Source organism: Daucus carota, chromosome 1 (genome assembly GCF_001625215.2).
Source record: "Daucus carota subsp. sativus chromosome 1, DH1 v3.0, whole genome shotgun sequence".
Taxonomy (NCBI): domain Eukaryota; kingdom Viridiplantae; phylum Streptophyta; class Magnoliopsida; order Apiales; family Apiaceae; genus Daucus; species Daucus carota.
The window spans coordinates 51,769,770-51,782,588 of NC_030381.2; the positions used below are offsets into that span (position 1 = coordinate 51,769,770).

Sequence of the window (12,819 nt, forward strand, 5' to 3'; positions counted from 1 at the left end):
TTAAATATCCTTGATGAATCAGGAATCTTTATAAAATGTCAGGAAAAAAATTATTTGGTAACAGGCCGGACTCGAGCCATTAGATGTTATAACTTATAAGCTCGATCACAGAACTATCTACTTCGTCCAGAGTCAACTTGTTAATCCATAACATGTAGCAATCTACTGCGAAGAACAACAGATTCCAGAGACATTCTATTTCCAAGAAACTAATTGATGTCAACTAACAAAACGGAGATCAATTATGTAAAACAATTTCATTACATGAAAAGACTCTCACTGTCACGTCATTGCTTGGGGAAGGGAAAAAAATAAGAAGCTAAACAACAGTTCTGCACAGGCTCCAGATCAAGGATGCTGGAGTATATTGTCAACGAGAACATACAGTGGTGTCTCGCACTTTGATAATTAATAAGAACTATATGCTTTAAGAGCAACAAGTAGAAGCTGCTGGCCCTGCAGGTTTATCGGTAAGAACCATTCCTGATGGCTTTGGTGCAGGCTGCAGGCGAGGTAGTCGCTTTGCTGTAACCAAAAGAATAACCGATAAGAGCAAGACCAAGCTCAGTTCATTGACAACAAAACAATAATAATGAGTAAACAATCACGAGAATTCACAAAATGTCAACTCGCAAATATATTTCCATCATGACTCCTAGTTACAGAGAGCTCCAAGAACCTTTTTGCAGATGTCATTGAGAATGTTAAGCATGATGCAAGTCAACTTAAACAAGGCAGTCTGAAGGAAATCATTTAGACAGGTAATAAATGAAACTGGGAAGGAGAACCATGATATCTGTATAAGAAGAATCAATCCAAGACATAAATACAGAAAACGGTCACACAATGGTCAATTGTGAGAAAGAATGACAAACATATATAGCTCCAGGTAATTGCATTAAGCTCAATAACTAAAAATACGATGCACATAAATATACATATATAGATACATAGACTTCATTCTTGTGGTCACATCTTTCCACACTGACAGATTGTTTAAGGGTAAGATTTTTTTCACGCAGTTTCTCATAATAGACAGCATGGCTTTTTAACATATGATACTTTTCCACCATTAATGCCTGGTAATATGCTGAATCTAGACTAGACCTTTATAGTAAAGCTATTATGCTCTGTATTAGTGACACCCAAAGAAAATGAAGCTAATGTTGTGCAAGGATAGTAAACTTACCAATCTCATAAAATATGTCATTGACATTGGTAGCAGCTTTTGCAGACGTTTCCATGAAGAAGAGACCATTTTCTTGTGCGTATCTTTGTGCTTCCTACAAAAGTAAAAGTTAAAGAATTCGTAAACCGATACCCATACTGCTTTTGCATAGCACCTAGAGCATGATAAAAAAACAAGCATACCCATTCTCATTTCCTCATTGTATATAAAAAAAAGAAGACAATACTTATCTTTTACGTAGTAGTGCAATAAACATTCACACAAAACAGATTACAAATAAATCTCTTTACAAAACAAGGTAAAAATTAATATTTGAGAGTTTATGCAAATCTAGTAAAAAAAATTATCCTCAGGCAGTCAAGTTCATCTTTGTTAGATCAAGCTAGTGGTCACAAATGAGAGCCTCAACTAAGCTAAAATCATTGGTTCAAAATAATTTGTCTGACATTTGTTTAGCTACCAAAGTGAAAGAGATACATGGTTAAAGTCCACTCAACTACTAGAATTAATTATAGATCCTATTTGCAGTTATGTAAGGGAATATTATATTTCAATCGATCAGCGCTCGAGTGAGGTCGTCTAAAAACCTACACATTTATTAGGAGTTAATAGATGTAAACAAAGATAGTTGCATGATAATACCGCCACATCTCAACAGTATATGAATGTACTTGCCTCTGTTGCCACCACCTTTGCATCTAACAAATCAGCTTTATTTCCAGCAAGTGCCATAACCATGTCTGAGTTGCCTTAAGCCCAAGGAAGAAATGAAGAGTCATAAGTACTTTTGACAGTTAGCACACAGAGAATATATAAACCATAACCACACCCCTATAGTTATCACAACCTCACAATTTTGTTGAAGGTAATCTAACAATCCCACTACAATAAAGTAAAATAAAATTAAACTGAATTAATCATCACGTCAGGAACAATCTCTTCTCCCGCCAGAGATAATTATATTTATAGAATGAAGGTGTGATAGGATACCTTTTTACAGTAAAGTTCCCATGTGTTTGGGGTTCAGGAGCCAATGGCCCAAGTACACCAAAAATGGGTCACTTATCAGTTCAAAAATAACAGAAAAGAACAATGAAACTAAAGGAGCTAGAAATATAAGATGAACATAGTAACATAATTTACCTTGAGACAGAAGCTCTTGAACCCATTTTTTTGCCCGATCAAATGAGGCCTACAAAGTATATTTTCAATGGTTACTTATACATGAAAGTACTAGTGTCCTTTGCATATCAAATTTCATTCAGAATCATGAAATTAGTTTAATCAGAGGATCTCACACTAAACAAAAGGCAAAAACAATAATTCTGATCTCTTTTAAGAGTTCTCTCTTTTTTTAATATATTAATGATTTCTTCAATGAAAAGGCAAAAAACCTGCATCTGAAATATGCATGTCTAGCAGAGATTTGGTGAAGTTCGTGAGTTGATAATAATATAGTATTATTTAACAAGATGTTTGAATAAGAGGCAATAGCATAGGCCTGCAGTAGCTTAAAGGACTCACCTGGTTTGTTAAATCATACACGACAATTGCAGCTGCAGCTCCTCTATAGTACATTGGAGCTAAGCTATGATATCTCTCTTGACCAGCAGTATCCCATATTTCAAATTTTACAGTTGCCTCGTTAACAGCCACTGTTTGCGAGAAAAATGCAGCGCCTATTGTTGATTCCTGGAAAATAATAGCAAATTAATCTGAGCAGAAATTTCTAGGAAGATACTATTGCTCTCATTACTTGCAGAACCCAGTGAAAAACATTGAAAGATGATAGGTTTACCTGAAATTCAATGAATTGCCCTTTTACAAACCGCAAAACCAGGCTTGATTTTCCGGTTCCAACATCTCCCAGAAGCACCTGAATGCAAATGGAGCTTTTAGCAAGACGCGCCGAATTGATAAAATCATACGAGTACTTTTCTGGAGACTATGCAAAAATATCTAATAACGAAGAAAAGATATCTAAATATTTATACATTATATAAAGACAAGCAAACATTCTCAACTCTCACTTAATTCGAGCCAGCCACTTTTATTGACATAATTTACATATAGGCTAAAATTTTGACTTTGATCATTGATATACCGCTTAAACGACCGGTACCACGCCCCAGGAACCCCCATCCCCCTGGCCCTGCTAACAAGAATATATCTCTACCCTGAGAATTGGTAGAACATAACTTGTCTGTAAACAGGATGATTCAACAGATGTACTCTAGAGAACACAAGTCAGATAATTTCATATGAACAGTCACACAGACAATCTGTAGCCTTACATAATAAGATAAGCAAGATTATATATCAGCCATCAAATTACACAAAAACACAAACTTGTTAGCCAAAAAAGCATCTTGTACGATCATCAAAGAGGCAACAAAAACAGCTAACAAGTAGTCAATGAGCCAACTTACACAAAACCCACATCAAAAAATCACACACACTACAAACCAACAACATAAACATACAAAAAAGCATGAATTTCAAGAATTTAAAAGATGAAGAATGAGAAAACAAACCAATTTTGCATTGATATTCTTGTTCCCGCTGGTAGCCATAGCTGCAATCTGTTCAATCACTTGTTGATTCAACTAAAAACTTGAAGGAAAAACAATTAAAGGGTATTGATCAAAAGTCAAAATTGATGAGCAAAAATAATAATTTAGGCTTGAATATATTCAACAACCCTGTAAAGACTCTAATTTTATTTCTAGACTACTAAACAGTAATACATATATACAAAATATATACGCATCACTTTCACATGTAAATTCGGAGTGGTTACTTTTGGGCTGATGGGGAAGTTTTTGCCGTGTTGATTATTTGTTTTGAAATTAGAGAGATGTAAAAATGAATAATGAAATATTCTTTTTTTTCTTTTTTTGAAAGAATGAAATATTCTCTTAAAAAATATAAATATAATACACGGAATATACTGGTTCTTTAGTTTTGAGGAGAACTAGTTCCTATTTGAATGGATATCTAAAATAGTAAAACTTTTATAAAGCAGGGCGGACAAACAATTTGGCCGCTGCACAAAGTTCTAGTATTCGATTCTTGAGTTAATTTTATTTATATTTAATTTAGACATGGAATATATTAGAAAAGAAATCTTAAATACCAGAATTATGCATCTCTGAGAGTTGAGCGCGTATTGACAGTTGATGCACATTCTCCGCGGCGTAGAGATTAATATGTTTTCTTATATTATTTTCTTATATTATTTTATATCTATTGGTCGCAAGTTGCCGTTAGCATCTTGCAAGGAATCAAGGGGGGCCACAGCCACTGTTGACTTTTCAAAGACGTAAAAAGAAATAGCACATGAGAAGGGCTGAAGGGCAAGATGGTAGTTTCACAAGGAGTATAAAAAGAATGCGATAGGGTTGGTTAGGGTATGCAAAGTCTGTAGTAATTTTATATGTCTTAAGGAGGCGTCCTCTTCCTCGAATTGGGGTTAATTGTAGTAGAAGTAGACCTAAATATTGTAGTAGTGAAGCTGAACTGTGTTAATTACTATTCAGTAGAGTGAAACAATCATATTTCCGTAGTAATCTGTTCCAAATTGGTATCAGAGCGGTGACGATGGGACCCCCTACGGCGGCACAGCGGGTTGAGAATTTAGAGGAGCAGCTTCAGTCGCTTCAGAGCACTCTCCGAGAGACGGTGGCGGCAGAAGTATCCGCCGCTATTAAGGCTGGCATGGCAGCCATGGAGCAGTCCCTCACGGGGCGTTTCGTGAAAAGTTTTGAGGAAACATTTCAACGACAGGAAGCCCAGATCGATGAAACCACCGCTCGGCTGGAGGGCCGAATTAATCGTACACGAGAACATCACGAAGCCCTAATTGGTATGTTGAAAGATGACCAGGTCAAGTTCCAGGCTGAGATGCGAGTGACGATGCGAGATCTACTCTCGAAACACACTCAGCTGTCCCACAGCTCAGCCGAACAGCCTCACCCCGGAGTTGTGTCTCAATTCGAGCGAATTGGGGACATGGGCGAGAGTAGTCACCACAGTAAAGGAGTGGGGTTTGGAGATGGTAGTCATGGCGGAAGGGGTTCCGGGGGCGGCCCAGGCGGGGGGTCAAATTTCAGTGGGCAGAACACTAATTGGCGTTTTAAGAAACTTGACATGCCCCTGTTTGATGGGGTCAACCCAGATGGGTGGATCTTGCGGGCGGAGAGATATCATCAGTTTTATCGATTATCTGAGGAAGACAAGTTGGAGGCAGCCATTGTAGCCCTCGAGGGTGATGCTCTGTTGTGGTTTCAGTGGGAAAATCGTTGGAGGCCGATCCAAAATTGGGAAGAAATGAAAACAATGGTTCGCCGCCAGTTTCGTTCCACTGCAACTGGGACACTCCAGGAACAGTGGTTAGCTCATAAGCAGACTGGGAGTGTGGGGGACTATCGGAGAAAGTTTATTGAGCTTCTCGCCCCACTGGACAGGGTACCGGAGGAAATCGCGAAGGGACAATTCTTGAATGGGTTGAAGGATGAGGTGAGAGTGGAGGTCCGTTTGTTGGGACCTAAAAACCTGGACCAAGCAATGGATTTAGCTATGATGGTTGAAGATAAGCTCCGTATAGGCGGGCAGAAGCGAGACACCACTAGAGCATGGACCATGGCAGCTAGTAAAAGCTCTTTCTCTCAATTGGCCCCTTCACAGTCTTTTAAGACCACGAATTCTACTTATTCAACGGGCTCTGTCTCCCCAAGGGTTCCAGGTTCCTCAGGGGCAAGTATAGGTGGGAGTGGCGAGGTTAGACGCCTCAGTGACAAAGAGCTCCAGCTTAAAAGAGAGAAAGGCCTTTGTTACAGGTGTGATGATAAATGGTCATTGGGCCACCGCTGTAAGCGTAAGGAGTTAAGCGTGCTTTTGACAGCTGATACAGAGGATGATGAAACGGACCATGGCATCCCGAGTCCTAGTTCGGATGAGCCCAGCGAGGTATGTCCCAACTCCCCCCAACCTGAAATTTCATTAAATTCCGTCATGGGCCTCACTAGTCCGCGTACCGTGAAACTCCGGGGTCAAATTGGTAGTAGTGAGGTGGTAATTATGGTGGATCCCGGGGCTACGCATAATTTCATTTCAAAGGAGGCGGTTAACAAGTTGGGGATCCCAGTACTTCCATCTAAAGATTTTGGGGTGTCATTGGGGACAGGGGATTCGGTACAAGGCTCTGGCCTCTGTAAATCAGTGGTGGTCGAGGTGCAAGGGTTAGTCATTGTGGAGGATTTCCTGCCATTAGATTTGGGCAACTCTGATGTAATTTTGGGGATACAATGGTTGGAGAAACTAGGGACTATGACTACAAACTGGAAAACTCAGACCATTCGTTTCCAGTTGGGTGGAGATTCAGTGACGTTACGAGGTGATCCTTCTTTGGGCCGCAGTGGTATTTCATTAAAGGCCATGGTCCATAACCTCCGTAAAGAGAAGCAGGGTTACTTGGTGGAATTTAATTTTCTGGCCACGGGGGAAATCATGGGGGAGTCACAGGAGGTGGTGTGCCCGTCGTTTCTGCAAGCCACCTTAGTGCAGTATAAGGGGATTTTTGATTGGCCGAATGAGTTGCCTCCGAAACGCAGTCATGACCACGCTATTGTTTTGAAAGAAGGCACGGACCCAATTAATGTCCGCCCCTACCGTTACCCGCAAGTTCAGAAAAATGAAATTGAGAAACTAGTCAATGATATGTTGAAGGCAGGCATTATCCAGCTGTCCAGTAGCCCCTTCTCGAGCCCGGTCCTGTTGGTTAAAAAGAAAGACGGATCATGGCGCTTTTGCGTCGATTACAGAGCTCTAAACAAAGTTACAGTGCCGGACAAATTTCCCATTCCGGTAATTGACGAGCTTCTAGATGAGCTGAAGGGCGCAGTGATTTTTACAAAGTTGGACTTAAAGTCTGGGTACCATCAGGTCCGTATGCGTGAGGAAGACATCCCTAAAACTGCGTTTCGTACGCACGAGGGACACTATGAGTTTCGGGTTTTGCCCTTTGGCGTGACCAATGGTCCAGCAACCTTCCAAGCTATCATGAATGATGTGTTTAGGCCGTTTCTACGGAAGTTTGTGCTCGTTTTTTTCGACGACATTTTGATTTACAGCCACAGTTCAGAGGAGCACATTGAGCATGTTGGGTCTGTGTTCCAGGTGCTGCAGCAGCATCAGTTGTATGTCAATAAGAAGAAGTGTGTGTTTGGGCAAGATAAGGTCGCTTATTTGGGGCATGTTATCTCAGCAGCTGGGGTGTCCGTAGATGAGGAGAAAATTCAATCTATGCAGGCATGGCCCCTGCCGACTTCTCTCAAAGAGTTGAGGGGTTTTTTGGGTCTCACGGGGTATTACCGAAAATTCATTCGGAACTACGCTCATATCGCAGCCCCCCTCACAGATCAGTTAAAAAAGGACAATTACCACTGGACTGACCAAGCTACTACGGCCTTCCAGACTCTCAAACGGGCAATGATGGAAGCCCCAATCCTGGTTTTGCCTGATTTTGAACAGCAGTTTGTCGTCGAAACCGATGCTTCGGGGTTCGGTGTTGGGGCCGTGTTACTGCAGAACAATCACCCAATCGCCTATTTCAGCAAGCTGTTGGGGCCCCGTAATCGTTTGAAGTCGATTTATGAAAAGGAATTGATGGCGATTGTGTTTGCGGTCCAAAAGTGGCGACACTATTTAATGGGTAGAAAGTTTGTTGTGCGCACCGATCAACAAAGCCTGCGATTTCTGTTTGAACAGCGAGAAGTAGGGGGCGAATATCAACGCTGGGTTTTCAAATTGATGGGGTTCTCTTTTGATATTCACTACAAATCCGGTGCCTCAAACCGGATCGCTGATGCTTTGTCACGAGAGTTTGTCGCCCAAACTGAATTAGGAGCCCTTGTTACAGCGTGTGGAGTGAACTGGGTCACTCTTCTACCTCAAATCCAGGCTGACCAATTTATTCAACAGCTGCAGATGGATATTAAAGAGGGGCGGCCAGTTCCAAAGGGCTACTCTGTGGATCATGACATTTTAAAGTATAAAGGACGCATTGTCATCCCTGCCCAATCCACTTTAGTGCAACAATTGTTGGAGGAGTATCATAATAGTGCAGTGGGGGGTCATTCCGGTGAGTTTCGAACGTACCAGCGGTTGGCCCAGGAATGGTTTTGGGCGGGTATGCGCAGAGCAGTGAAGCTCTACGTACAGGCATGTGGGATATGCCAACAAAACAAGGTTGCTTCCTTGAAGCCAGCAGGACTCTTACAGCCACTTCCGATACCTACGCAGATTTGGGAGGACATTTCATTAGATTTCGTGGATGGATTACCACGATGTCAGGGGGTGGATACAGTTTTGGTGGTGGTAGACCGGTTGTCCAAATACGCCCACTTTATCGGGATTAAGCACCCTTATACAGCCCACTCAGTAGCCCAGATCTTTATAAGGGAAGTAGTCCGACACCATGGAATTCCAGCTACTATTGTCTCAGACCGTGATCGGGTGTTCTTGAGCAATTTCTGGAAAGAGCTTTTTCAGTCCCAAGGGACCAAGCTGCATCGTAGTTCAGCATACCATCCTCAGTCCGACGGCCAAACTGAAGTGGTAAATAAGATTATGGAATGCTATTTGCGCTGTTTTATTAATGGACAACCCACCTCGTGGGCTAAGTGGCTCCCATGGCTCGAGTATTGGTATAACACCTCTTTTCAGGCGTCTTTAAATTGCACCCCTTTTAAAGTGGTGTATGGTCGTGACCCACCTGCACTGGTGCGTTTTGAGAAAGGCAGCACTGCAGTGGCTGAATTGGAGAACCAGTTATTGGAGCGTGATGCACTCCTGGATGAGATTAAGTCCCAGTTAGTCCGAGCTCAGCACCGCATGAAAAAGTATGCGGATGCACATCGCAGGGATGTCGAGTTTCAGGTGGGAGAATTGGTGTATTTGAAGCTACAACCATACCGACAGCAATCACTGGCTCGGCGTATATGTGAGAAATTGGCTGCCAGATTCTATGGTCCTTTTCCGGTATTAGCTCGCATTGGCACAGTGGCGTACCGTCTGCAGTTACCTTCGAATTGCACAATCCACCCGGTATTTCATGTTTCACAGTTGAAGAAAGCAATAGGACAACACAACCATGCTCCCAACATTCCGCCTCAATTGTCCCGAGAGTTGATCATGGAAGTGTCCCCTTCAGAGTTATTAGATGTTCGTAGCGCAGCTGATGGCAGTGGGCAAACGGAGGTTTTAATCAAATGGGAAGGACTGGCAGTTTGGGAGGCCACCTGGGAAGATTTTCAGCAAATTAAGATGATGTTTCCTGCTTTTCACCTTGAGGACAAGGTGCAAGTTTGGGTCCGGGGTAATGCAAGGAATCAAGGGGGGCCACAGCCACTGTTGACTTTTCAAAGACGTAAAAAGAAATAGCACATGAGAAGGGCTGAAGGGCAAGATGGTAGTTTCACAAGGAGTATAAAAAGAATGCGATAGGGTTGGTTAGGGTATGCAAAGTCTGTAGTAATTTTATATGTCTTAAGGAGGCGTCCTCTTCCTCGAATTGGGGTTAATTGTAGTAGAAGTAGACCTAAATATTGTAGTAGTGAAGCTGAACTGTGTTAATTACTATTCAGTAGAGTGAAACAATCATATTTCCGTAGTAATCTGTTCCACATCTTCACGATATTATGTATATTTGTTAATTATAATATAATATATCGATAATCATTTAAAATTATTGGTAAATTTTTAGGTTCGATGCAATGATATTATGTGTAATTATATTATCTAAAATTATACTCCCTCCGTCCCATCAGGTTCTTTACGTTATTTTTTGGCACACATTTTAATACTCCTATAACATATACTTATATTATATATTTATTTTTTAAAAAATTTCCGAATTTTTTTTTTTGACGTTTAGACTTTTATTAAAAAAAGAAAAAATTAAAAATAAATTATGGAACTATATTTTACGAGAGTCTCAAAATGCGTGCAAACAGTGCATGTAATCATCCTGGTGGGACGGAAGGAGTATATAATAGTTTTTGAGGTGTTTACCGGAAATAGCTAGCTCAATTTTAATTATATATATTTTTTGCTAAGAAAAATGGTCGGAGTGTTAAATTTTTATCCGTAATCTAAAATGTGTCAGTGTCACATAAACAATTTTAGCTAAATGATTTAATGCCTTGGAGTTGCTCTAATGGGATACCTAAATCCATGGAAGGATCAAGGTGCTACTGATCTTGCTTCTTGAAGATCAACTTCTTACAAAAGCCTCCAATTTTTGGGATATAGATAAGTTTCTCTCGAGTTTTTGAAGAGAACAAAATTTGAATTTAACGGACAATGATTTCATTTTCCTGGATTAAATAAAAGATCGAATGATATTATAATATAAACTCCCTGAACAGAATTTTCTTTCCTCTCAGTCCCTGTCCCGGACAGAAAAAGGAGTTCTGGTTTCTCAGAGTTCTCAAGTTCGACTCTTAGTATACTGATGAACTAACAACTCTGAAACTTCGTTACATGGTTTTGGTATAAAGGTTTAAGGTCTTGATATTATTTCTGATATCTCTGTGTATGAATATATACAAGTAGCCAAGGGTGTGTTCCTTGAAGCACTCCACTGATTGTGGATCTAATATCCTAAGAATGTTACATAAATAAATACATAAGATATGCACAAGTATTGATCTAATCAGTTGCATGATTCTGGGGATTGTACAGATCTTCTGTGATGTACAATATATTAGCTGTTACGCCCCCGCAAGATGGAGGATCCATCCGAGACTCCAATCTTGTTCCGTAAAAATAAAAATCGTTGCGGAGAGAGAGGTTTGGTCATAGCATCAGCGAGTTGATCTTTTGTAGATATATAGGAAACTTTGAGTTTACCAGCTTGAACTTGTTGTCGGACAAAGTGATAATCCAGTGCTAGGTGTTTCATCCTGGAATGGAAGACAGGATTATCGCTAAGGTAAGTAGCACCAATATTGTCACAATGGATAGCAGGAGGTTGTGCAAAAGACACTCCAAGTTCATGAAGTAAATTTTGAATCCACTGAATTTCAGCTGAAGCATGAGCGAGAGCACGATATTCAGCCTCGGTTGATGAGCGTGCAACTGTGCGTTGTTTTGAAGATTTCCAAGAAACAATATTAGACCCCAGGTAAATCACATAGGCAGTGGTCGAAGAGAAATCATCCTTATTACCTCCCCAGTCAGCATCACTAAATCCAGTTAAACTTAAAGGAGCATTCCTTTTGAGCAGTAAACCATGAAATATAGTGCCTTTAAGATAACGGACTACCCGTTTTAGAGCTTGCCAATGTAATTGTGAAGGTTTATGCATAAACTGAGACAACTTGTTGACAGCAAAGGCGACATCTGGCCTTGTAAGTGACAGATATTGAAGGGCACCTACTAATTGACGGAACATTGTAGGATCAGCGGCTGCGCTACCATCGAACAATGTTAGTGATGAAGATGTGGACAGAGGAGTAACAACCTCTTTGGCACCATCAAGTTTGAATCGCTGCAGAAGATCCCGAATATATTTTTGTTGAGATAGAAAACAACCATGTGGCAAATGAATCACTTCCACCCCTAGAAAATAATTGAGAGAGCCAAGGTCCTTTAGAGAGAAGCGAGCTGAGAATTTACGATACAAATCTGCTAAAAAATTGTTATTGTTGCCGGTGATCACAATGTCATCAACATAGACGAGTATATAGGCAATGACTCCATCTCGGTTGTAGATAAATAAAGAAGCATCGGATATAGAGTGAGTGAAGCCATTTATCAACAAGAAGGAACTTAACTCCTTGTGCCAATCTCGAGGGGCTTGTCTCAAGCCATAGATTGCCTTCTTCAACTTACAAATATAATTCGGAAAAGATTTATGAATGAACCCCGAAGGTTGGACCATATACACTTCATCATTGAGAGTCCCTTGTAAAAATGCATTATTAATATCAAGTTGTTGAAAAGACCAACCTTTTGAGAGAGCAAGAGAAAGCACAATTCTAATTGTTGTTGGTTTCACAACTGGACTGAATGTTTCTGTAAAATCAATCCCCGGGCGTTGATGAAAACCCTTAGCAACGAGGCGAGCCTTATACCTCTCAATGGTGCCATCTGGTTTGCGTTTAATCCGGAACACCCATTTACAGCCAACCAAATTTTTACTGCCATCATTGGGAACGAGATCCCATGTTCCATTCTGCAAAAGTGCATTAAACTCTGCATTCATGGCATCTCTCCAGTTACTGTCCTGCATAGCTTGACTAACACATGTAGGTTCCAAAGAGGCTAGTAGAGGATGTTTGGATGGGGGAGTAGTTTGAACCTGTTTGACGACAGTGTTGTTAATGAAACTAGGATTGAAGTACTTAGAATTAGGCTTTCGAACACGAGTGACACGGTTTTCAGACTCATTAGTAGCTGATGTATTTGTAGGTGAATGAGTATTTGGTGTAGTTGTGGGTGACTGTTCTGAAGAGGAAGGTTGTGATGGTGATTGTGGGGTTGAGCTTGTCGTTGTTGATTCATCATGGATGACTGTGCCTGAGGTTTGTTGCTCATGTTGGGTGGAAAAGGGTTGTGAAACAGTC

At 40.8% G+C, this 12,819-nt stretch overlaps 1 protein-coding gene across 2 annotated transcripts; it reads right to left on the minus strand.

The window, feature by feature from the left end:
• Positions 1 to 219: 219 nt before the first annotated feature.
• LOC108209193 (ras-related protein RABF2a) lies at positions 220 to 3,921 on the minus strand. Of its 2 annotated transcripts, none has more exons than XM_017380017.2 (7): positions 3,724 to 3,921; positions 2,988 to 3,065; positions 2,714 to 2,881; positions 2,333 to 2,381; positions 1,865 to 1,938; positions 1,190 to 1,283; positions 220 to 525 (listed from the first exon to the last, which is right to left on the minus strand). In XM_017380017.2, exons 1-7 carry the CDS (start codon positions 3,760 to 3,762, stop codon positions 428 to 430), a joined length of 600 nt encoding a protein of 199 aa, XP_017235506.1. In that variant the 5' UTR covers positions 3,763 to 3,921; the 3' UTR covers positions 220 to 427. The 2 variants fall into 2 exon arrangements, with proteins under 2 accessions (XP_017235506.1, XP_063942089.1); XM_064086019.1 differs by having other exon boundaries at positions 1,190 to 1,279; positions 1,861 to 1,938.
• Positions 3,922 to 12,819: the final 8,898 nt, after the last annotated feature.

Excerpts from the sequence above, each read along its gene's own strand:
- LOC108209193 (XM_017380017.2), bottom strand. The coding sequence starts at position 3,762 with ATGGCTACCAGCGGGAACAAGAATATCAATGCAAAATTG. Across the intron at positions 2,382-2,713 it reads TGTATGATTTAACAAACCAG|GCCTCATTTGATCGGGCAAA; the intron begins GTGAGTCCTTTA and ends TATACTTTGTAG. Across the intron at positions 1,939-2,332 it reads TCAAGAGCTTCTGTCTCAAG|GCAACTCAGACATGGTTATG; the intron begins GTAAATTATGTT and ends CTTGGGCTTAAG.